This window comes from Anser anser, assembly GCF_964211835.1.
Source record: "Anser anser genome assembly, chromosome: 2".
NCBI classification, from domain to species: Eukaryota; Metazoa; Chordata; class Aves; order Anseriformes; family Anatidae; genus Anser; species Anser anser.
In genome coordinates, this window is record NC_139721.1 from 129,457,422 (window position 1) to 129,484,271 (window position 26,850).

At 39.6% G+C, this 26,850-nt stretch overlaps 1 protein-coding gene across 4 annotated transcripts; it reads right to left on the reverse strand.

The window, feature by feature from the left end:
* Positions 1 to 427: 427 nt before the first annotated feature.
* On the reverse strand, positions 428 to 25,558 carry SP4 (Sp4 transcription factor). Of its 4 annotated transcripts, none has more exons than XM_083822436.1 (6): positions 25,048 to 25,548; positions 24,322 to 24,422; positions 22,283 to 23,837; positions 5,549 to 5,777; positions 5,111 to 5,310; positions 428 to 4,020 (listed from the first exon to the last, which is right to left on the reverse strand). In XM_083822436.1, exons 1-6 carry the CDS (start codon positions 25,052 to 25,054, stop codon positions 3,773 to 3,775), a joined length of 2,340 nt encoding a protein of 779 aa, XP_083678562.1. In that variant the 5' UTR covers positions 25,055 to 25,548; the 3' UTR covers positions 428 to 3,772. The 4 variants fall into 4 exon arrangements, with proteins under 4 accessions (XP_083678562.1, XP_083678564.1, XP_083678563.1 ...); XM_083822438.1 differs by lacking the exon at positions 25,048 to 25,548 and adding an exon at positions 24,825 to 24,914; XM_083822437.1 differs by lacking the exon at positions 25,048 to 25,548 and adding an exon at positions 24,533 to 24,683.
* Positions 25,559 to 26,850: the final 1,292 nt, after the last annotated feature.

The window sequence follows — 26,850 nt, forward strand, 5'->3', positions numbered from 1 at the left end:
ATTCTGTTCATTTCCTGTCTGCAAGACAATCGTGACACTTCTATTATTTACTTCTCCCTACAATTTTTAAATTTTGTGTGCACACAGTGGGTGGGTGTTCCTGTTCCTTATGTTAGCAAAGTTTTTCCTTCAGTTGCTCCTTCAATATTGTCAGGAATAACTAACTTCCATTCCCAAGAGCTGAGCAAACCCAACCGAATCCATGCTGTCCATGTTGAGCTAGAATCTGCTGTTTTAATTCCCTGCTGGGAGCCTGCCAGTCGGGAAACGCTGACCAGTAAGTGCAGGTCTTAATTACACAAATCCAGAAGCTGCTGCCAACCTTTCCCCATTGAGAAGCGTTTGCTTTCTAGTGTTCTTTGTGATGAACAGATTATCATTCAAACATAATTCATTGCTGCTTTATAAGTAATTAAATGAAGAAACCTTTTAAACTCAAGGGAATTTTAATAGGTTACTTGCAAAATGTTATTGCAGGCAACAACTTGTACATGATTTTAGTTCCAAACCCACCAAAAAAATTATACAAATCAGCATTGTAAAAGTGTCAGATTAGTGCCTTACAGGCTTTGCTGGCAGAATTAAGTTCTAAATTCTAGATGTGGGGAAATGTTACTCATTTTTTTCCTTTTCCGTTTTTTTTTCTTAGAAAAATTTACAAGTGAAATATTACTACAAAACTTTTTATAAGGATTTTTTTTGCAAAACATTTACATTTTTTACCATCAACTGTTTTTCTGTTTCAAAATCATTATGTAGATTTAATACCCTATGCTGCACATCAATTCTTGCGGGATGACAATTCAGTGACATGCATAAAAAAACACCACAAGGCATTAAAATGAAGACTTAAATACAAATATTGTTGCAATAAAACAGTTATAAAATTGAAAAATAGGACCTAAACATCATGCTTACCTAACTCTGACAAATTAACTTTTTCTCCTAGATTACACACTTTTATTACTGCTCTCATGAAAGAATGTGATAAATAATGACTTAACACCAATTTCTAATGTAATCGGCAACACATACACAAACCTAACCAAAAAAAGTATATTGTAAGAAAAAAACTAGTCTAACACTGGAGTTCTACCATGGTAAATACACTTTGCACTGATAATTACAATAAAGCAAAATTTTTAACGGTGGCAAAGGGAATGAACAGTGAAATGCCATTAAACAAGATACTACTGCACATCTGTGCCCTATTACTTACAACAGCTATATCCCACTGAGTCAAATAAAGGACATTGAAATTTACGATCCTTTTAAGACAGAAAAGTGGATTCAGAATGGTATGCAGAACAGACTGTCAAAATGCTTCTAATTTCATCAGTAAAATGTGCACCTGCTAACACAAGTTAATGTACTTTAGATGCTAGGAACCCAACCGGATTTAGATTTCGATACATCTACAATAGGGATTCATCATCAATTAAAAATGACTTCAGTTTCCTATCTGCATATGTAAGTATGCATGAACAAATTATATATGAAATGGTTGTGCAGAATGCTCATAACTTCAGTTTACAAAAATTGTTAACTTCTAGGAAACATGGTAATAACATTAGGAAACTTTTTCTTTGCATAAAGAAATTTATAGCACTGATTGTGAAGCATAATGATAAAATATATATTTGACATTTCATTTCCTATATAATAAAATTAACAGTTAATACTACCTAATGTTCATCTGTATTAAATGTAACATCTAATTGAGTCTGATGTTTTAAGTCCAGATACATCAGTTAAGAGTACTTTAAATAAAATATACAAAATAATGTACAAAACCCAACTAAAATTTAAAGACTGTTACAAGTCTACAAAAGCTTTAAGAAACTTGAAATTTATAACCACAGTGTAAAATTGTTTTCTTTAATCTCAAAGCTTTTTTTTTTTTTTTTAAATGTAAACTGAAAGTATAAAATACCTTCAGCTTAATATTTTGCTACAAAGGGCTGGCCTAAAGTGTACACAGTGTAAACAATGATTGGTATTTCTCTTGCTTCAAAAATACGCAAAACACCACAAGATTGATAAAGTATTCAGATGAGAAGTATATGTTTTGTGAGAGAATGCACAAGGTATCCGTTATGCATCTCAAACCAACAGTTACCAAACACATTCTCCCTTTTTTAACTTGCAGGAAAAACAAACAAACAAAAATCTTAACCTTCTTGCACTGTATTTCCTTTTGTTACATGAAAAATATTTTGGTGTATAAATTTTTAAAAATACCGATCATGAGAATTGTTACCAAATGACTATGTGTGTAAAAGGTTACATTTATGACTACGGGAAACAATTCAAAATCCTGAGCATGAAATATTTGGCCATCTTTCCTCCTCTTATGTACTGCAGTTTTCACGTACGAAATGCAGTTTTGTGTTGTTATTGTTGCTTTCCATTTCCTCTATATACCTATTAATCTGACTCATCTGAAAATATAACCAAACCTTTAAAATCAAAAGCCACGTAATAAAAAGATAACCATATTCCTCTTTTCCCATTTCGTTTTGTGGTTGGAGTCTCAATGTAAGATTTGTCAGGTAACAGATATTTATTACCAGCCCACGTGTTATCCTTGAAGAGAAAATGAAGACAGTAATATTTAGGGGAAAGGAGAGAAAATGTTTACTTACGATGCCTTTTTTGGTTAAAATGTGGTAATTAATTCTTTTCTTTGGCTATTAAGTCAAAGCATAAAGAACTCAGCACATTAACCACAAAAAAAAAAAAAACTAGTATTTACAGGAAGATGATACAAGAGAATGATCTACAACACTCATGGAGACAATTCTCTGATTGATTTCCATGAATTCTAACAAAATTAAAACATATAAATGTCTAAAATTGAGTTTTTATGATTCATGTTACCTATGAGTTAGAAATGGACTGCTGATGCTTTAAAATATGAAATACCAAAAACTGACCAAAAAGTTGCCATATTCATTCTTTATCCTACATAAAGACACCATTAGTTTTGTAAAATCTTATGTTAATATCTTTCTATGGTTTAATCTTTCCTACTGTACACACTAATTCTACATAACCTTAGCTCTCCAAAGAAAGAGAGGAATTAGAACTCACTGATTGTCATTTATACACACTACTATAATGTAGTGGTCAAAATTAATCTGAGGTCCACCTCAGATCCACTTTGCAGCAAGCACGTATCATCCAGCTGCTGTTCGAGTAATTCCAAAACTTGAGAAAAGACGGCCAAAATAAACTGACATGTTCTGCGGACTGAGCAAAAAACTAAACTATTTCCACTATCATTCAATCTATATTCAGTTTTGCTGTTCCTTATGGGAAAAGATGTTCTCATGAAAATATTACAAATTTATATTAAAAACAAAGTACCTTCATCAAACGATATTAATTCTAGTCACGGTCCACCCTGTTTTACATTGATATTATCTGAATTTACAAACACATTAACATACAATGCCAAAATAGAGGGGAAAAGTTCATTTAAAATCATTACATGATATACAGACATATAACTAAAAAAGTACAGTATGGAAATAATATTCCCCCATCTGTTTATCCAGTACATCAATTTGCGCTGTTTGTATTTTTGAAATTTTCGTCTTGTTGCACCAGTGTACACTTCCCATGCTGACCCTCCAGCCTGGAACAATTACAGAAGTCAAGACTGAAAACATGATTTCCTGCTCTGTAATCCACTTTACCAGCCCACTTTCATATTCTGAAAGGTATGTAAACTTAAGTGCAGCACTAGGCGTCCATATAAATTATCCTTTCAGAATTCTTCCATGTTTGTTGAAACATTAGGGGTTGCTGGGTTTGAATCTTGAGAAATGGCAGCAACAGTGACAATTCTTGGAGAACCAAGAACCTCAGTAACTGAAGAGTCCAGTTCTCCTGAGGTAACTATAGCAAGGGCCGTTCCACCACCCTTCTTGTTCTGATGAGTTTTGACATGTTTCGAGAGATGGTCACTTCGCATAAACCTTTTAGAACATTCAGGACACTCAAATCTCTTTTCACCTTTTTAAAAAGAAGAATGAAACCAAAATGTTAGTGAAAGAGAGCACCAAATGCTTTTTGTTTAATCATTTAAATCTGACACTTTCCTATTTGACATTTGAAGTATCTTTCAACGGATACAATACTTTCGTCTCTACCTGTCTGATTTCCAGGTCTGCTCTTTTCAGTCATAAGTTCTTGGCAATCTACTCTTCACTATTAAAAAGTTCTTAACAAATATTTGCTATGCTGTGATTATTTGGTGAGTAGTTTGAATTTCCGATCACCAGAGAATTTTCCTAAACTTCCATAAACCTGACAGAGTAGCAGAGGTACAAACAGTGAATGAAGCACTTGATAGCATTTAAAAAAAACTTTTATTTAGATTACAAGAATGGAATTTGGACACAAATTTGAATCCCAAAGCTCCATGAATCTGTCTCGTGAGAATATATAAAATCAAACTCAGGAAAAAAAATCACCATACTAAATGTTCTGACACTGTTTAAATATCATTAGACTCCTTTTGAATGTTACCTTCTGCAACTGTAAGTTTGAGGGGGGAGAAAAAAAGAAAGCCTTCTTGGGGCTAGAAATACGAAGACTAATAAAGCTTAGTTTCTAAATGGTCCACCTTTCTAATCTAAACTGTTAGGAGAGCTTGCTTTTTTAGTTCTTACCTGAAACGTCAAGGAATTTCCCAAAACCACCAAATCTGATGAATGGACTAGGTTAAAAAAAAAATCTTAAGGACTGGGGCTAATCTAAGTGAGGAGAACCAACCCTAATCCATGACCAATCCTACGTGCTCAAGAAAATTTGTCACATTTTGATAAGGCACTATCTAACTTATATCTTCAGTGATGAAAATGACATCTCTTTCTAGGAAAGGTACAGAACAGTTTGAACAGACCTTTATTTATTTGATTTTTCAGTCAGCTTGCATTGATGAAAGCTGAAATCTACTGCTTTCTCTGTCTCAAGTTACTGTATTTACATTTAAAAGTAATTTTCAGAGACCCTAATGAGTGAGATTTTCGATATCACTATTTATTCATGGTCACTATGATTCAGAGTTACTGTATTATGTATAAAGAGAGGGCTGACCAACCTGTGTGGGTTCTTCTATGTCTTTGCAACTCATCGCTCCTTGTAAATCGCTTGCCACAAAAAATCCAGTTGCATACAAATGGTCTTTCACCAGTATGCCAGCGCAGATGTGCCCGAAGATGAGATGTCTTGCCATAAACTTTTCCACATCCTTCAATATGGCAGATATGTTGCTTCTTTTTTCCTGGCTCATTGCTGCTTCTAAAGAGATCAAGTTTAAACAGATAAGTAATTTTATTCTAAAATATTATTAGTTGGCTTAGGAAAAATACTTCATGATAATAGATACAGTTATAATTCACTCTCTGAAAAGAAACATATAATCATACTTCCTAGTGGAAAGCAATAAACAGCATAGACAATAAAAGAAAATCTCAAGTCCAAATGAGGTAAGCTGTGACAAGATGCCTAAATATGTATTGATAAAGTTTACACTCACCTTCCTTCTCCCTCTCTACAATTAGGACACGAGCAGGCAACTCTTCTCAGTCTCTTGCCAGGTTGTGCTTCCTGGTCAGAAGCTTGCTGAGCTTGTTGCAGCTGTACTTGTGTTATCTGATCAGGACTAACAGCACCAATCGCTGCATTAGCAATGCCACCTACTGCTACAGTAACAGGAGCTATTGTAGCTTGCTGTACTTTTACTCCGTCCTGACCTTGCTGTTGACCTGTAAAATAAGACAGTGTTTGTACCTTTTCTTGGTCATTTCACAAATAAGTTTTATATATTTTATAGAAAAATAAACTACTTAAAAGGAATCCATAAAACAAATACTAAATCTAGCCATTTTTCTGAAGCACTACCAGAAGATGTACCTGTTAGCTCAGACAGTCCTGCTTAATGTAATTTAATGTTACCAGAACAGTACAAGACTGCAAATGATATTAAGAAATGTGAGCTAGTTTAACAAATGCTACCTCACACCCAAAATGCTGAGATAAATGAGAAGACAATATTTCTGTGTAAGATTTTGTTAAATCTATTGGCATAGAAAACATGAAAGTACACCTACACTCAGAGAACTACAACTAGCTCATTTTGAAAGTTATTTTATGATATACAGAAGTCACTTCTACAATCTGTACTGAATAAACACTAAGCCACAAAGGAAATTTCACAAAAAAAAAGAAGGGTCATAGGACTGGGCTTAAGCTCTGCTTCGCTAGCTCATTGATTTTGTTTTGCAGAAGGGAGTATGTTTTCAAAAAGACTGGAAAAGCAGGTTGATTGAATCAGATAAAATTAAAAGACTGACATGGTGAATTAAGACTTCAATTTCACTGCATAAGTTTATCAATCTCAACAGGAATGGTTCAAAATATCATCAGATATTGCCATTTTCAAAACTTCATACAAATGAAAAATAAGAGGAAACACTGCCTACTTATTGATAGAGTGTAATGACCCACCAGAATTCCCAAGAACAGACAGAATTCCCAAATAGAATATTCCAAGACCTGAAAGTCTGCAGTATTGAAGCACTAATTTAAAACTCTGAAATCCCTTAAAGGTAATATGATTCAGAGATATTCGAATAGGTACTCAAACCTACTTCTCAGACATCTGTAATAGAAATCAACAAGGACAAGACTGAGAAGAACACTCAAGCCTAAATTGCCTAGCTACTAACTGAGTTCATATACAACGGAGTGTGAAATAACAACTACTTTATTCATGTGACTGCTAAGGAGCATTATCTGCCTGGGCAGGATATGTTGTACAGTGCAGCGGTAACATCCATAGACTGAACCTAACAAACACCAACACATACACACAGACAGATTAGGACTGAAGAACCTCCCAAAGTGACTTGACTATCATCCGACAGTGTGTAGTTCACTACAGGAAACAGAAAAAATCTGTGTTGTGCCTGGGTCAGTACCAGGTTATTTTCACCAGAAGCACTGACCAGTAAACTCTCTTGGTTTCATTCTGGAATTTGCACCCGATTCAGCTAGATACAAATAAACACAAATTCCATGTTTTCTTTAGCAGGCCACAAATATCAGCAGATACCGAGTACTTTTGGTTCTCTGAAAAGAACAAGGGCAAACCCAGAAGTGATGATGATTGAAACTCACATGGAATTCATAGGATTTTGGGGATAGGTAGACAGTAATACAAGAAAAACGTTTCTACAAAGAGTCTGGAATTGGAAGCAGAGGAACCATAGAAGAAGAATTAAAACCTTAACCTTGAGTGTAGAGCCTCCATATATCTAGGCTAGAAGAAAGACTTTCTTTCCAGAATAGGAATGTATTAAATAAATTTCTTTCTAGTAACAGGAAAGAAAAGCACTCACAAGAATTCTTGAAGGAGAATATGATAGGTTAAGGAGAACAGTGAGGTATAAAGGCAGATAGATAGTAGTATCTAGCACTTGGGTCTAGCAGTGGCAGAACAGGACATGAGCTTCCAAAGTGCTAGTCCATCGGCAATTCCGTGTCAGGCCGTTAAGCTGCTGAAGTACTGAGTGCTATGAATAGCTAGAGTCAAAGAAGGCTGATTGTTTTTGTTATATCTAATACTTATCTTAACACATTAATGTGATTGCTTGTGTTAAAAACCAACTGTAGGTTTTAGTTAGACAAAGGTAAATAAGTTAACAGGAAGAACTGGCTCCGCTCGTAGTCTTTTGCAGAGACACAAACTGCTCTCAGTGCGCTAAACAGACCCCAGATGCAAACTCCTTTAATCCACAGGGTGAACACTATAAGTGATGGCAGTCTAGCGACTGTCACTGCAAAACTAAAGATATATCGTGTACTACAGTCACACCTACAGCAGCATCTGCTGCTATTCTCACCAACAGTCAAGTGTGCTTTCAAGCACATTAAGTTATTCTTTGCCATCAGAGTCTGTTAGAGAGATGACTCCATCCATGTCAAAGTCCTATTTGACAAAAAAAAAAAAGTCCCATGACCTAACCATTTTCTCCTAGTTTTCTTTTTCTCCACGATTTTCTTTAACTGATATTAATGCTTCAACACAACTTTTCCCAGGCTGCCAGACTAAAGGCTTTTTCAGTACAATGTGAACTGGGGCACTCAAACCCTGAGCGGGACGACTATTTTTTTACCCCATGACTATTGCTACAGTGATGAATGTCTGACACATAACACTTGCTGGATCTGATCAATACACATTTATGTGGAAGCCTGTTCAGCATTTCTAACACCCCAACATATTGTGCTGATTTGATACAAACCAACTTTCAGTCCAAGTCATGAGAGAGCCATCCACACAAGGGTCTTCTGATACTTCCTCATAATATCCAGCACCACTGCTTACAAATTTTATTGATCCTGCACCTTCCCCCATCTTTGTCATTTGTTCTCCAAGTAATACATGCATGGTCCACATAAGCATCTTGGGGGACAGGATACACACTACTGAGTCACAATCTCTATCTATTTATTTAACATGATATAGTGATACATTTCAGCAGAAATTCTTCATAATAACTGTAGAGGTGACAGCAAAAATACAAAAGATAAAATGACAAAAGTAAGGTTGCTCAGGCAAACAGTTACATTCTCCGTATGGTTTCAGTTAAACAGTAATTAAATGACTGCTTTTCAGATGGCATTAATACAGTTATTACATTTCTAATGTGAACTGAAATGTTGATTCTCTTCTTTAAATTAAGCTCAAGGAGTTATTTTAAACGTCCCTTTCCTTGAATTCCACATACTAAGATCAGAACAGAAGGTTCTGAAATTCCCAAAATATCACACAAATAGCTTTATTTAAAGATCCAGGATGCAGTATTCATAAAGTAGATATTTGCTTATTGAGGTAAAAGAGTGACTGGAGGAAATAGAGATATATGATAACTATGTACATTCCTGAAAAGAGTATTTATCAGAAAACACTGGAAAGTTCAATATTGTAAATCCTGGACTTCTTTGTTGTACTTTTGAAAAAGCATCCCAACAAATCAGCACACTATTAGCATACAAGATAGAAAGATGTGCATCTGTTTTTATTTTTATTTATTTTTTAACTTATAGAATCATAAAGATTGGAAAAGACCTCCAACATCATCTCGTCCAACTGCCCCCCTACCACCAATATCACCCACCTGACCATGTCCCTAAGCACCACGTCCAACCTTTCCTTAAACACCTCCAGGGACGGTGATGCCACCACCTCCCTGGGCAACCTGGTCCAATGCCTGACTGCTCCTTCTGAGAGGAAATGTCTCCTCATTTCCAACCTAAACCTTCCCTAGCACAACTTGAGGCCGTTCCCTCTAGTCCTATCACTGGTTACATGTGAGAAGAGGCCGACCCCCAGCTCCCCACACCTTCCTTTCAGGCAGTTGTAGAGAGCAATAAGGTCTCCCCTGAACCTCCTCTTCTCCAGACCAAACAACCCCAGTTCCCTCAGCCGCTCCTCACAGGACTTGCGTTCCAGGCCTTTCACCAGCTTCGTAGCCCGTCTCTGGTCATGCTCCAGTGCCTTGATGTCCTTCTTGTAGTGAGGGGCCCAAAACTGAACACAGTACTCAAGGTGGAGCCTCACCAGAGCAGAGTACAGGGGGACGATCGCCTCCCTGCTCCTGCTGGCCACACTATTCCCGATACAAGCCAGGATGCCGTTGGCCTTCTTGGCCACCTGGGCACACTGCTGGCTCATGTTCAGGCAAGTGTCGACCAACACCCCCAACATCCTACACCAAAACCTGCAGCAATGCTAAAACTTAGAGTAGTTTTCTTATCTATATAATGCCCCAACACTGTATCTATTCAGTAAGCAGAGCCTCTGCTGTCCCCCGGAACTTTTAACAGGGCAGTAGAAACTACAACATGGTGCCAGAGCTCATCAGTACTAGTAATCAGATGAGGTGAACTAAAATTTGTCAAATGCACTGTTGTACTTTCTCCTATTATCAAATTAGCTTTCATTAAAAAACAAACAAAAAACCAGTGCTGATTTTAAAACCAACTAGTTGAGATAATGTTACACATACAGGAACAGAAAAGTCTAGCGTCACTTTATAGTAACTTTTAAAAATAATCCATATGGCTTGCTACTAGGGGCATAAAAATATAATTTAAAGCCTTCCAGAAATTCTGCTAAAATCATGATATCACTTAACATTACTTCTTTCTGAGGTACTCCAAACCACAAGACCTAGTATCAGTATACTTCACCATCCATAATCAAGGCATTTAGTAACAAGAGCTCTCATGTTTCAACACAGATTTCAGAAAGAATTCTAAACAAACCATTACATGAGGAAATAAACAAAGTCACACTTCAGTTCATCTGTGGTGTTATAGATGAGTTGTCAAAGCAGTCACCGCACGTTTGTACCTGCCTTTAGAAGACAGTTTTTCTTAAAATTCCCATAATTTCTTTTTAATGCTGATTTTCTGAAATTGTGAAACATTCTTGATCAACAAAATCATCACTGAACTTTACTGTACATGCTGTCAGGTTACAACTTTAAGTTACAACAATGTGCTACTGTACAAAGTAACACTGACACCAATTACTACATTTGATTTTATTTCTCTCAGGTGTAAGTACTCTTTCTTTTGGATAGTAACCACTGCATGTTGTCCTGCAACAAAAAAAAAAAACTACAAGGCAATCTGATATAGCATTTATTTTGCAAACCAAGCACTGTAAGCCTCTCACTAGTTAGAATATTGCATATATGATTATGAAGATACAATTGAGAATGTTATAGACATTTTAAACCTTCTCAAATAGAAGGACCTACACGATTTTAGTCACTAATCTTAAACACTTAAGCATTTAATGAATGACTTATCACAAAATACAGGATTGTGCATCCTTTGTTTTTCAGTACCACATTTTCTTCCAATTTTGGAAAGAAACCCACAACCCTATGGCTTAATAGTTACATCGCATATACTTTCTTGTATATATGAGCCTAATGTGTTCATGCAAGAAAACTCAACATTTTCAGGTACTTCCTATAAAGCCGAACATCATGAGGATACATATCAATTTTAGGTTTCAAAGCTAACTTGCAAAATAAGAACTCCTGTAACACAATCCAAATGACAAAGAAAGCTAAGGTATGCTACCTGACGAACACTGTCCTGTAGAGGGACTTTGCTACAGAGTGACCTACAACTGAAAATCATTGTCATTAATTAGGCTTAGCCATCCATCGTAAGTCTAAAGAAGTTTCCTTTTACTACACATTGCGTATGCATTCCTATCACACTGTTCTTGTTCACCTGATGCAGTAAGCATGAAAAACTACTCTTTGAGACAAGTAGGGTGGATAAGGAAAGGGCTGTACTTTGACAATCCACAGAAGTCATTGGAGTCAAGCTTTAGAAAATGGATCTTGTACGGAAGAGAAATTAAGACAAGAAAAGGACACTTCTAGTTTCTATCACTCAGTTCCCCAAAACAATTAACACTGAGTTCCTGTTGCTGTTATGCAGCCAGCATTCTGTAGTCACAGAGATGTCAGCATTAATGAGAGATATCTCCATATTGTGCACCTTGCTGCAAAAGCTGAGGAACGCTTTGCAAACTGTACATAGAATGAAAATGGTTAATGTTACTAATGTTACAAAAACAAAAAATTGTTTAGCTGTATATTCTAAAAATGAAAGAGAAGGTTGCAACTGACACCCATATCTGTATGTATATTGCTAGAGGACTAAAGTAAAGTTAATGACAAGCCGCAAAGTTTCAAAGTTCTACAAGCGTTGGAGCTGACACACCAACTCACCCATTAAATAACTTACTGATGAAAAAGAATGGGGAAAAAGAGGTCTCACCTCCTTTCCACTCTCTGCATACTCTAACTGCAGTTAGCTTGCAAACATTCTTTAGTCTAATATTCCGTTTGGAAAATTAGAATTTACTTTAAGATTAGCCAGGATTTTAAAATTTAAAAAACTCCGTGCAATAGTTTATAGTTGGAAAAAATGATTTTTAACATCACCTACTGGAAAGGTTTCATGCTGAAGAATGAGATGAAAATCGTGTCTTAAAATTAAACATAATGTGAAGACAACAGTGAGTTTCAGTATTGACACAGAAGACAATGGTGATTTCAACAGTGATTTGATGCTACTTGAACATTATGCAGACAATACTGACCTCTCGTCAATTTATAAAAGTTTTGATACAGAAATTATATATGTCAGGGGAAGTATTTCCCAGAATAGAAACTTCTCAAGGGTTGATGCAAGGGACTCACATTGTTCAGAGAAGAGCAGTTTGGTGTAGAGAAAGGAACTGGATCCAACCGACTACTGTAGGAAATGTGGGTTGTCACCGCACATTGTGTCCAGATGCTACTACAATTTCCAGTACAAACTGCAGCATCAAGTAGATAGATTTCTTTTCTACTGCCTACAGGGACATTGCAGCAAGTTTCTATTTTTCCCTGTTTCTGACTTGAACAATATTCAGAGGAATATATCTTCTCCTCAATAGACTTTTCTTCCCATGTCAGATGGGATGGTTTGTTCAAAAATTACTAACCAGCATCACAAATAAACTTAGCTTTTGTGAAAAATACCACTAAGAAGCATGAGGATTAAGGCAGAAAAAAAGTTTTAGAGTTTTAAACACCTTAAAAATGTACTGTTTTTCCTTTTGTGCAAGAATCATACAGGCAACACAGAAAAACAAAACATCACCCAAGGAGTTTCATGAAAGTACTTTAATAACTTTTCAAAAATTTCAGGTTTTTCACGTGTGGATTAGGACATCCTGAAGTCACCTCAGTATTTTCAAACATAAAAGTTTTTTCCAGCTTGTATTACCTTTCAATTAATTGAAAGCCTATTTTCTCTTTATTATTATTAAACTTCGCAAAGAGCTCTCACAAACATAACACAAAAAGACCTGTATGGGAACAATACAGGGAAATAGACATGGACGTACATTTTCACAAAATTTAGCCTTGCACAACCAAGTAGAGGTTTCAGTCAAAGCAAGGCAATAACTAATTGCTCAGGATTGTTGCTGCGATTTTAATAGGCTTCAATTAGAAAGAAAATGTGTTCAGTTTTTAGATATTATAAAGGAGCTGGAATCAGAAAAAAAAACACCTTGTTGTCTTACTGCTAAGACAAGAGGTCCTTTCAAAAAAAAAATTGTTTTTCTCCTGTATTAAAAAGTCAAATAGAAAAGTGCATTTAGGATAAGTGTTTGAGAACGCTCCTCTGCAGATGAAAGTAAGTAGTTCCCTGTATATTGAACCTTAGAGCAGATAGATAACTGAAAATCCAACTACTAAGTGTGCTGTCGAATGTTAGGTGCACTGCATGGAACTAGTAGTAGTTATAAGAAATGTAGCTTTTAAAGTTTATTTTTACTGAGCATCTGCCTCTACTCTATCATCCCATCCCAACCCTCAAGTTATTTTACAGGTTATAGCCACAACAGAAGTTGGCTCGGTTCTTTCTTCCATCCCTTCCCCTTTACCTTGAAATAGGGATAGGGCAAGAAAGAACCTTGTTGATTATTAATCTCTATAGCCTGACTAGAAGAGCTCACTACCTGCCAAACTGTAACAGTAAAGAAGTTACATACACATCCGACACAGTTCTGACATACAGAAATCAAAATACTGCTTTCTGGGATTTCTAGGAAGTCTGTTTTTCAGCACCTCGGTTCAACTTCTGTATATTACCATGGAAATAGCAATTGCCTGATCTTGAAAGAAGGCTGACAGGAAAAAGAAAAAACAAAATAAACAAGAACCCAAACTAAGGTTTCAATGTTGTCTTTTTGTTTGCTTTTAACTACAGTTTAGATGGTTGACTTTCAAGTCCACACTTGACTAGAAGGTTCATAAATGTCCTTGAAATAAACATTTTGGCTATATGAAATGCTATCTTCGTATTGATCAAGATTAAAATAAATATGATGCTATGCACAGGAGTTTGGAAAACGGAAAATTCTTTCAACAGACAGGAAGTTAGCTGACTTCAAAACTAGGCTAAGTCACTTATCATTTGATAATTTGTTCAGAATTAAGAAATGCTAGCGATGAAGATTAATTTGTTTATTAAAGCTGAAACACCTGGTCCTTGCCTGATAAAGGGTCTAGCAAGATTACAAGAGAGCTACATCTTATAAAGACCATGTAACTCTCTAAGATCAAAACCCTTGGCAGTTCTGCCAGCTATTCTGTAACATCATCACTCCTGTAAAAAGAGTATGCTTGATCTTACCTAATCTTCCTTTCTGGTTCAGAACAAATTGAAAAGCTTGATGTTTTACTCAGAGTAGCTTCCCAATGGCCAAAGAAACAACACAAACAAGGCACATATCTCTTAGAGTTCAGAAAAAAAAAAATTTGAAAAAAGTTCAGAAGAAACTCAAAGCAAGAGTGGTCACATCATCACTTGAAACCATTCTATAATTAAGGAAAGTCAGACTTGTACCTAAGATGTGTGCCAAGTTGCTTTTGGCAGGAAGATATTAACTAGATATTTTCTTTACACAAGAATTATACTAGTCTGCCAATCTAGCAAGACTAATTATGCATGTTGGGATAACATGGTTTAAAGACTGGCTGGGCTGATCAAGGTACGTGACTATTAGCCACTGTCAGTAGTATTAAATACCACAAACTCCATTCATTTCTAAGAATGGATGCATGCAGAAATCTGTATAAATGATACCCCAAACTAACCTAAACAGATGTTGAAATGCTAAGCTTCTCAAGAGATTGCAGATGTCCAGAGTTTTTGTTTTGGTGAAAGTTTAATGACAAGAACAAAATAATCGTTATGAAAATTACATTTTATATGCAGTCCCAACTACTAAGCTACAGCATATGAATAAAACTTTTAATAACTTTTATCCATCAGATTGCTAACCATTTAAAAAGTGGTGTTTCAACAATATTGTTCATACTCAGAATTAACCATTCACCTTGGAACATGATGTCCCATTACGTGAGTTAGATTGTAAGTAATAATCATTAACATCCAACACTTTTAATACATTAGAACAGTGAGAATTTCTCACTTCTACCACTACCAAAATCACATGAAGCTAAGTACATCATAACATACTGCATGTTACGCTGAGGAAGGTATTAAAAAATGGAGGGAGTGGGGGAAGCACAAGATTCACAATCTTCCTCCTTTCGGGGAGCAAGTAGGTTAGCTTAGCATGGATCCAAGCACTCTTAAAAACAAAAACAATTAAATACTAACAAGGTGATGAAGACGTGCAGCATCACTCATAAGCATTTGCTTGCTTGGTACTTTCTGAACAAGAAAGATCTGCCATTTGATTTCCTGCTCTACATATTCTGATTCTTGGCAACAGGGAACTAGAGAAGGGAGGGCAAAAATTGATATTCTTAGAGAGAACCCATAATGCTGAAATGTTTTTGTAAGACCATGTACTCTAACTGGGAAATAGTTTTACTAATGCTCTACTTTGAAGAGCTTAAGAACTTGCATCTAATTCTTGAAATTGATAGCATAGAAATGGCTCGTTAAAAACCTGTTTCACCTTGCAATTATGAGCAAAGCTGATACTTGAAATACTTCCCCTTCCTGCTTTCCCTGGAAGTGACTGTTAACAGAGTCACGTCTTGCCACTGACAGGTAAGGCAAAGGCTTATTTTACTGAGGCATTTTTACCAGGTGATTCTCCCATTAGCTGAATAGGAAGATTGTGTACACCTTACGCATCAAGTTTAGAACAGAATATTGACACTTGATTTTAAAGCTGCCATCACCTAGGCAAGTGTTTGCTGTCTCCAGCACAGTTTGTAGTTAAACTGCTTCCGCCACTATTTTGAAATTCAGTTTAAGAAAACCCCATAAACAAAGCAATTTTGTTGTTGGAAGACTAAATGCTTCTAATTACTCTGAAGCATTTGAAAACAATGTCGCTGCTAGAATATTTAGAACACTGTGGTTCTGCAACAATTCTCAGCTGAAGGCAACCTGAGAAGAGCTGCAAGTGACCTTTCATGACTTTGGAAGAACTACACTAAATTTCTACTTTCTTTCCAACTACAGCCTCAGAATGCCAACTGACAAAAAAAGATGCAAGAAGTAAGCAGAACTCCTGTATTTGTTCTGTTTTTGCAGAAAATAGCTCAGTTCTTTGTACTTATTTTTTCCACTGCAGACTCCATAGCTTTGCAGCTTCTTTCTTCCCAGGTATTTGCCACAACTCACTTGTCAATGAGAATCCACAGAAGCACTGGATGTTGTTCAAAAAACCTCCTCACAGGACCACCACCCTTTAGCTCCTCTGACTTTAACGCCGGTTTGCTTCTATATGCTGTGGCTATTTTAAACCCTTTTCACCTTGTCACCACCTGCAGACATCTCTCCTTGCTTAGCTACTCAACTCATTGAGTTCTGATTCTACATGTACCCACTGTAGCATCAACATGAGCAAGGAGAGCCACCGATTACACTGTAATGAAAACGCTCTTTCTTTCATTTGATGACTTAAGCGCAAAATTCTAAGACTTCAGGCTAAACACCTTCCTTCTCTCAATAACTATCATAATATCAAAAATGGCAGAGATAATAGATGATCATGAGTGGTACAAAGGTGAATCAGTTTAATTTCTCATAATAGAACGGTTTGAGAACATTAAATAAAACGATGTCTTACACAAGAACTGAGACACTGCATTTACTGCAGACAAGTAATGAACATGTCAAAAATTTACACAGACTCAAAAAAAGCAAATTCATGGAAGAAAAGTAATCTAAAGATTACTAAGTACTAAAAAAATAGCACTTCTGACTCATGAAGACCTGAGCTGCTGATCATTGAAGGGTGGGAAGAGTACCTGAGAAAACCCATTACTCTTGCATGTAGTCAGCATCAGACATGGTCAGAAGCTAAATATTTAGTCAGAAACTCCTTTGACTCATAGAATAAATGCATGTAGTTTGGGACTACCATTTTATTCCTGTTTGAAGCATTTTAACAAATTCTTTAAACTCCCTTGCAAAGTCTGAAGCAGAACATTTACATTTTGTTACCAATCTCTTCAGCGTTTGAACAGCAAGTCAGAATTAGTGACTCACACAAGAAGAGTTAATAAAGAAGCAAAGCGAAGAGAAAGTCTGGAAAACAAGCAGAAGATGGATGCTGACAAATTTGAGAAATACATGACAGGAAGAGACCTGGAGGTACTAGCAAATTGTACAACTAGTAACTGGCCAAGGGAAAAAAGACTTAGTAAGTCACATTATATACTAGAGAGTATGAAAGAAAAGGACAATTACATTTTAAAAAGCCCCCTAATGAGAATACTAAGTATTGGACTTCATTGTCATTACCAACTGTTTTATTATCCACAACACATCCCTGCAGAAGACTCTTAAAACTCTCCAGTTGCGGTATTGCCAGGCAGCAAACTGAACACTAGTCATTCTTGCACGTTATTTACGTGGATGAACTCCAGATTCCTTGTAATTCAGGCCATGCCAATACTCATGGGTTAAAATGGCTTGCACTTGAGTTGCAAGGTCGTGGGATCTGGGGACTCTTGCTTAAAGCAACTAACAAAGCTCGGACCAGACACTTGTATAAAATACAAGTAATATCTCTTACTGTTTTTAAAACAAAAACATCCCATGTAAGGAGAGCCAAACACCATTGTCATGTAACAAAATTATTTCAAGAGGTAGACAAGTCTGATCTATTACTATTTTTTCTTCATTAGAAACAGGGAATTCTGAAAAGCCATTGTTTCCACCATGAGGACAGAATCAATATATTCCCACTGTCAGCAGAAACGATAAAAAAAATGAAAAAGAAGCTTACTACCTCTTCTGAAGACCCCTGTGTAAGAACATGGGGCACACAAAAGTCTTACATTGTAATGAAATGCTGTGTATTCATGGTTTGTCTGTAACTTGTCTTAATAAAATTGGATGTTTTATTTCACTCCATATTCATCAGCACCCACAAAAATATTCATAATTTGTGCTGTTTCTAATACAAACACACTTCAAGATCAGTGTGTTGAGGGACAAAAAAGAACTTTAGTCCACCAAAAGGAAATGGTTTCATGAACTCTATTTTTCTTAGAATCATCTTCCACAGACTCACTTTTGTCAATTAACACATCTCAACAATTAAGAGGGCACAAAAATAAGCTTAAAAAAGGTAGAAGCTACCCTATTTTAAGAAGGGAGGGGAATCCTTGATCTTAATTTTATACCTATCACAGCAGAAGCTTTAAAAAAAAGGCAAGAGAACTGTCGAGCACCTGCTTGTCCCCAAGGTTATATGGGGTAAATTCGGGATGTCACCATCTATCTTACATCCAAATGACACCAAAGGTTATTCCATTCCACAGAGAATCATGTATAAAACAACAGTTAATTCATATATTACAGAAAAAAATGCAGTTTACTTTGTACAGAATTATCTTGTTTAAAGTCCACAGCAGGTACTGACCTCATAGCCAGGCAGGTATTTGTAGATCCCTGCATGTTAAAGTAAACACAGCTGCTTTTAGGTAGTCTATTGTTTGATTAGCACTTCACTTAGTTTCTTTATCCTCCTGAATTCAGATTCTCTTCATACCCCCCTCCCCTTGCCCCTATATTTTCAATTATTCTTTTGACTGACACTTTGTACATCTCTGCGTAGCTTCACAGAATCACAGGGTGGTGCAGACTGGAAGTAAGCTCTGCAAGTCACCTGGTCCAACCCTCGCTCAAGCAAGGGCACCTGAGCTGGCTGACCCGGACCACAGGCCTTGAGTATCTCCATGGATGGAAACTCCACAACCTCCCTAGGCAACCTGTGCCAGCACTCAGTCACCCTTACAATAGAAAAAAAATATCTTCCTTCTGCATCACTGATACTGAATGAATTCTTCTGTGGGTCTGAAAATGGAAAGACATGAGGAGAACTCTGCTTTTGCCTTGCTTTTTGACCACGCACAACGTACAGCTGAAAGTGTGGTACCAACATGTTTGAGGTTTTAACTTAAAAATTGAACAGCTACAAAAGAAAAAGCACAAACTTTTTTCATCTTTCTTGGTTTACCGTAGAGCCTACACACCTTAGGCCAGGAAGCAGAAAAACAAAGGTTATAAAAAGCAAACCAAAATACATCATTTACTTGAAGATTTAAATATTTTTCTTCCCAATGTGAGATCTGTCTCTATTAGAATTTACAAACTGTTAAGCAAAAAAAAAAAACAAACACAAAACAACAACAAAAAATTCCTAAATAGGCTTTCCCAACATAGTTCTATAGCTTAACATTTCCATAAGAATTTTAAGCCACAAGTTTGTTATTTGCAATTAGAGTTCTACTGCTTTGTTTCATTTATTACTGAAAAACTAATAAAAAGGTACCTAAATTACCCATTTGTAAAAATAAATGGGAAAAAACAATGTCCACGAAAAACATATGGCACAAATAAAAGAACAGTTGTTTCAGGCAGCTACTTATTCCATTTTTTTTGTCTGAAACTTGGCTGGCTATATCAGTCAGGCTTGCTCAAAGGACAAAAACTTTTTTTGTCCTAAGAAGGGTAGAGCACCTGAATCAATGGATGGGTTGAGTCCTTCACTCCATCTCTTCCCTGACACTTTCTGGACATCCTCTGTACTCCTCATTTCTAACACCTACTTCCACTGCTCATTTGTTGTAAATGATCCACTTCTGGAGAGTTCAATTAATGTGCAAAAAGAGTTCACATTGACAAGCTTAGGTACTGCAGGAAAGCGAATGGAAATATCAGCCTGCAGACGTTAAGGTAACTCAGCAGTTTATTTTTTTCTGGAGACGTCCAGTAACAATAATAGCAAAAATAATTTCAAATAAAACAAACACAACAGTGATAATAGCCCTGAACAAGACAACTTTTTCCTTATAATTGGCAAGTTTAGACTTCTGCATGTTTATAATTTTCCATTTCGTAACCATTTCTTCTTTGAACACTTAGTTTAGCATTAACACAAGGACTGCACATCATGCTCTCTGCTCTCCTTTCCATGTTGCTTTGCTCTGGGAATAGCAATCAGAAGCCTCACAGAAGAGAGAGAGAAATTATAATTTCCTTCTTTTATTTCTCTCTCACATTCTCAAAGTTCTAGCTCCATAACCTTAAATCTTGGGGAACATAAATAGTACATTATACATGGAGGAATGATTGATGTACTCACTGCTGCTAGTATAAAATTAAAAGCCCTACAGAAGCAGCTTACCTGGGCAAGGGGTGGGGAGGAAGGCAGAGGGGAATTCAGTGGTCATACAGTTTAAGTTTAGGTAACATATGAACCCTTTATGAGTAAGGCTTGGCTTCTCCAGAAGCATACTTCTGACTCATTCCCCTTGCTCAGTAAGGAATCTCAATCCCTCTATTCTCCAGAAGACATCACATGCAGTCAGAGGTGCAGACAAGGTAACTGAGCAAGATGATATTCAGAATTTCTTGTCTGAACTGCCACAGTTGTAAGCCATCAGTAAGCAGGGAAGCAGAAGAGAACAGCACCTAGTAAGATTTCTCCCACACCCAAATCTCAGCTGCTTCCAAAGCAGGCTTTCCATTCCTTTGGCCCCTTCCAAAGTAGGCACTTTTGTCTAACAGTAGCCAACCTGCACTTTCTCATCAAGGACAATTTTCCAAGACAAATTAGACTGCAAGATATTGTAGCAGCTGGTCAGCTCCAGCGAGCCTACATTTATTTTTGAACCATTACAACCAGACACAAGGTCAAGTTTTTAATTCTGATGACCCTGATTAACATCACTGTAACATTCCTTAAGTAAGACAAGTTTAACTCATCCAACCCAACCCTTAGTATTACCGTGTTCCATCAAGTACTGGAGAGCACTGTAGCAGACAAAATTCTCCCGATAGCAAATTTCTCATTGGCAAAGTACGTTTAGTCTCCTTGGAAGTACTTCTGTTTAGCTGAACAATCCCTTGCCCAGTTAAACATTTCTCATCTTAGCACGATTATAAAAAACAGATTAAGAGTCAATATGATACTAACATTTTTCATGTTGACTGGACAGTAAATGCATTTTTTCTTACAGTTTTGTAAGAAAAACTGTGACTACAGTTGAGTTACTGTCAATACAAGAGTTTTTATTAAAACTAATAAAACAGAAGCCTTTTGCTCTTATGGGGTTAAAGCAAACTGTTGTAAGCAGTTATCAAACTGGTGAAGAGAGGCCCTCAAATTTTATCTGTAATACTAAAAGTTTGCAAGTTTTACATACAGAGTTGCCTACAGAGATGCCCTTGTGGGTCACTGCACTCCTTGCAGTGAATTTACTTTAGAACTAAGTTCTTTATTCCAGCCTAGAACCTTTTAGCAGCTCTTTCCACAACTAATAGACCAGCATAACCACATGGGCATTTTATAATACACGTCAGAAGTTCATCATCAAGCACTGAGGTGGTTACAAGTGGGTTTGTTTGTTTTCAAATTAAAATAAGTCACAGGAACAACGCTGTGTGTAAGTATACCTTACTCCACTCAATCTCTCTGCAATATTCAGACTTTTGAGGGAACAACTTTATGAGCTAGTACAGAGTATAATGAAGTTCCATACAAATGCATGTCATGACCCAGGATTTCACAGTTCACATACTGCCACCTTCCTCATCCTATATCCCCCATGCAGAAATAAGGAGTACTACCTGCTTGAAAAAAGCTTTTGTGTTGCTGGCTTTTGTTTATATATATATATACACACACACACACACATATAATCATTATATTTCATATTATATATGAAATATATATTTATATATATCTTATATATAAATTATATATCATTATATTTCATATTATATATATAGTATGAAATATAACGATATATAATTTATATATAAAATAAACATATCAAAGCTCTACTAGCTCTACTAGGGAGGTTTTAGCTATCTCCCAAAGCCTCAAACTTTTTAATAAGATGGAGAAAAGGGTCACTGAAAGATAGTTTATCAAATACAAGTAGTTCTATTTCAATTGATGAAACTGGTAATATCCACTCAATGTTTAGGAGAAGTGTCAACTATTTTAAAATTTGAATTTCAGTGATAAGGTATTTTCTCACAGTTAAGGGTTTTAAGTTTACTACCAAAGAAAGCCTTGTAGAAATATTAAAGATGATCTGGTATTCTTGCAATAGTAAATAAATAAATAAAAATAAAATAAAAAATCCCACCACTTTGTCAGACCACTCACCTGCAACACTGGTAATGGTAACTGGAACTCCTTGAACTTGAACACCTGCAGCACCCAGGTTGGCAACACTTACTGTTTGGAGATTAGGTACTGAAGCAAGCTGGGCAGCATTCAGTGTGATTGGGGTACCGGCAACAGCCACTGGTGCAATCTGAGCGATGGTTGTGCCACCGCTTGAAGAAGACACGGGGGTAATGGTTAGTTGTTGGGGTAACCCAGCATTTTGAACTTGAAGGTTTGAAAGGCTTTGCAGATTCTGAACCTGTACAGTTTGCCAACTGATCTGCCCCGATGGTGTTAAAGTTGGAGCCCGGATGAGCACCTGAGTTGGACTTACTGCCTGCAGCTGAACATTCTGCAGAGGCTGCTGCTGGATGGTCTGTATAGTTTGCCCTGACTGGAGCTGAAATGACTGGGGAGGAATGGCCTGAATAATCTGCTGTTGAGGCTGCTGGATCTGTATCTGCTGTAGAATAGGCTGGCCTACTATCTGGACCTGCTGAAGGGAACCAGACTGATCCTGTACGTTCTGTAGTCCATTGGACTGAAGCTGACCAGAGCTCTGGCCTTCAGAGTCCGTCGCAGTGGTTTGAGGTTCTTCAGTTGTCTGCTCCGAACTGCTGCCTGCTGTGCTTGTGTACTGGCCTGCTTCTGCAGAGCTCACTAACGTGTCACTGCTAGTTAGAGATGTTGAAGCAGTGGTTGTAGAAGTGGACGATGAGGAAGGAGATTCTGGCATTGAACTAACAGAGGCAGTAGTGACAGGCGTAGACGCTAGCTGACTTCCATTGGAAACTCCACTCTCTGAAGACTGTCCAACTTGACCTCCTCCTGCTGCCACATTGTTTATCACAGGCAACGCTAGGGTTACCCCACCAATGTTTATAGGTAAAGTTGTTACAACTTGTGCCTGAGTACCAGGAATAGTTTGCAGTTGCAGCGGTATGGAAACACCAGGCCTGATTTGGACCGGGACTGTCTGATTTGCTAAGTTTTGAGCAACAACATTCCCCGAAGCTGTCCTGTTTGAAGCTGTGAGAATAGCTTGATTATTGCCCGCAGGAATAAGCTGAATTTGACCCTGTATATCTTGTATACCAGTAGCATTAGCGGGATTAATTTGAATTTGTTGACCTTCTGTTGTCTGAATCTGTGGGATCACTTGGTATTGGACACTACCGCTTGGATTTTGTACTTGAATGACTTGAAATTGCCCAGGGGTCGTTGCAGAAGAATTGCCCGATTTGGTTTTTGAAGGAGATGCACTTCCATTGTTACTACTGGAGGGACTTGCTGCGCTTGAGGCAACAGAAGATCCTGGTTGAGCAACATTATTTTCTTTTGAAGCAGGAGGAGCAGCAGCAACAAGCTGCCAAGAGTTCCCAGCAAGCTGAGTTGTTACTAATTCTAACTGTTGCGGCTGATTTTGAAGCTGCACCAAACCTTGATTTGGATCTATAATGATCTGCTGCTGTCCAGTTGCTTGATTCTCACCAGGAGTTCCTATTTTGCTGCAAGTGGCTGCTAGCAAAGCAAGAGGTGAAGGCTGAGAATCCTAGCCATAGGGAGAGAAAACAGAACAGATTCAGGAGAAGAGCACGAGTATTAATTATCAGGAGTAAGCACTAAGATTTGCACAGGAAACAGACCTAAGTGTGTTTCTGCACATAAAGACCAACGATACAATTCTGAATAAGGAAGTGCATGTTTCTTTAAATAATCTTTAAGTATAGGCCAGCAGTTATCAATGAGTATGTGACAACCAGGACCTCAACCACTTCCTCAATCCAGTCTTTTTCTCCCCTATAATAAGGGCAAATTAAAAAAAAAAAAGACCTCAGTTACATGGGAAGCATCTGATCACTGTCAAACGCGATCAAAAAACATGTCCAGGCAGTAAAAATATTGCACCCAAAGAACTACGTTTCATCCAGCCCAAAGAAAGATGCCCTGAGCAGGAAACGCTGTCAGCTGAACATTTCATTTTAAATGCTAATAGTTTGGGCACTTCCCTATTCGGGTGTGTGCGTGTGCTTTACCTGCGAGCCTCCAGTTTTCCCTTTTTTATTATTATTGTTGTTATTCTCTGCCTCGGGAGATTTCTCTCCCTCTGTGGGCATAGTTTCCTCCTTCTTTTGATCTGCAAAAAAAAAAAAAAATCAAGCGTAACAGGTTAATTATTCACCTCCATTCCTACAACAACAAACCCTAGGAGCACATCCTTTTCGGTTCCCAGCCTCTCGCCCGCACCTCCCCGGGAAAACAACGGCGCAAGCCATCGTTACAAAAGAGCGAGTCCTGAGAAACGTGGTTTGAAACCCAACCCATGGGGGCTGGAGAGTTAACACCCAGAAAGGGGAGGTTTGGTTTCCTTCTCCCGGAGACAGCGGGAGAAAACCACCCACAACCCTCCTCCTCCTCCTGCCCCCTGAAGCATCGACGGCCACTGAGTGGCCGTCGATGCTTCAGGGGGCAGGAGGAGGGCTGTGCATGGGAGGGAAAGAGGGAGGAAAGGAGGAATGAAGGAGGGAGGGATGCGCACGGGAGGGACGGAGGGAGGGAGGGAGGGCTGCCGAAGAAAGGGGGCACGCAGGAGGACGAGAAGAAAGGGGGCGCGGGGGGCGACGCCGGGGGAGCGAGGCCGGGGTAAGAGGGGTGGGGTGGGGGGCAGAATAAAAAGGGGGGGCCCGCGGGAGGGCGGGCTGGGGGGGGCCGAAGGGCGGAGGGAGGAGCGGAGGGAGGGCGGGAGGGAGGGGGTTACATACCGCTCATCCCGCATTAATGCCCCGCCGAGGCGCCGCTCTAGGGGGGAGGAGAAGAAGGAGGAGGAGGAGGAGGAGGAGGAGGAGGCGGCGGAGGGCGGGGTGGGGGGTAGCGGGGAGAAGGCCGGTCGCAGCCGGAGCGGGGAGGAGCGGCCCGGCCTATTTTTCCACGAATGGCCGCCGCCGGGGCTGTGGCGTAGCCGCCCGCCTCTCCGCCGCCGGCCTCGGCCCGCCGCCGTGAGTGACAGCCGCGGGCCGGGCGGCCGGGGGAGGGAGGGAGGAGGGAGGAGGGAGCGCGGCGCCGGGGGCGGGGCCCGCCTGGCCCAACCGCCGCCCCCCGCCCCGGCTCCTCCCCCTCCCCTGCTGCCAGCCGCGGCCCGGCTCCCGCGCTCGGCACACGCGCTGCTGACAGCCGGGCTCGGCGTGCTGATTGACGTCCCGCCGGGGGGGCGGGGCCTCCGCGCCGCGCCGGCCAATCGGGTGGCAGCTGCCCGCCTAACTGACAGCGCGCGGGAAGTGAGGGGAGCGCGCACACCCCCCCCCCCCCCCCCAGGCCCCCCTCCCGTCCCGTCCCGGGCTGGGCCCTCGTGGCCTCCCCGCGGTCCCGGGGGGTTCCTTTACACCTGCCCCTGGATATTCCCTGCAGGCGTCCCGCCCGCTCATTGGCTCGGCCGCTGCGCGCGGGCACGCCGGGAAATGTAGTTCTCGAGGGAGGCGGCGCATGCGCGGGGCGGGGGGCGGCCGGGCTGAGGCGGCGGCCTAGGAGGGGGCGACGGGGGGGCGATGATGTTGGGGTGCTGCGGTCACCCCGCGGCTGGGCTGGGCAGGGCTGGGCAGCAGCGCGTTAAAGGCAGAGAAATGAGGGTTGTGCCTCTGGTTTCCTCCGCAGGGTTTCCTCCGGCCCTCGTGCTGCCCGTTGGCCGCCATGCCGTGGTGGCTCTGGAGGAGCGCTGGTTGAGGCAGGGCTCGCCGTGGTGTGGCGTGGTGAAAGAAGTGGAGGGTTTGTGGGGCTGGCAGCGGCCAAGCCTGCTAGCGCCATTTTGATCTGGGAGAGAACATTGGTGGTACTGCGCACGTGTGGATGACAAAGCTTTTGATCGATCTTCAATTCAGGCCTCTGGAATAAGGGAAATATGGAAATACCAAGCCTTTTCATCGAAGACAAATAAAACAATATGAAATATAAATGGCCTGGGCTGTTAATAGGTGTTGTATGTGCCATGAGTATGCAGGTCACATGTTGATGCATCAGGAAATGGCCTTATAAATGCTGGCTTATCTGTGTTCAGATGAGCAAGTAGTAATATCTCACAGCCTACAGCTCAGCCCAATCTTAGTGCCTTCTCCTAGACAGTGTCAGGGAGCAGAAAGAGCGGGTCTTCCCCAGGAGGGAGCCGAGGGCCAAGGTGATGACCCCAGTTCTTGTGGGGTGGTGCCCCCCCCCCATTTGGGTGCAGTCCCCCATGTCTGAGCAAAGCCAGGGTGGTGACAGAATCTGCTGATGTCCAGTGGTCATCACACAGCACAAGCTGACAGAATCAGGTAGTAACCAGAGAGTGGAAGCAGGGCCTTCTCTGCCATAGACGTGGGGCTGAGGTCACTGGCAGTGCACATCTGGCTCTTCTGGGCCCCTCAAGCTGGTGAGGAGGACAGCAGGGAGAGGGCTGGGCACAGCCCCTTGGCAGTGTAGCTCCAGTAGGCTCAGGGGCATAGGGCTATAGAGATGAACTCCTGGCCCATGGAGGATGGTCATGGCATCACAGCCTGGCCACACACGCAGGACCCTGAGGACCCCAAATGCCAAGC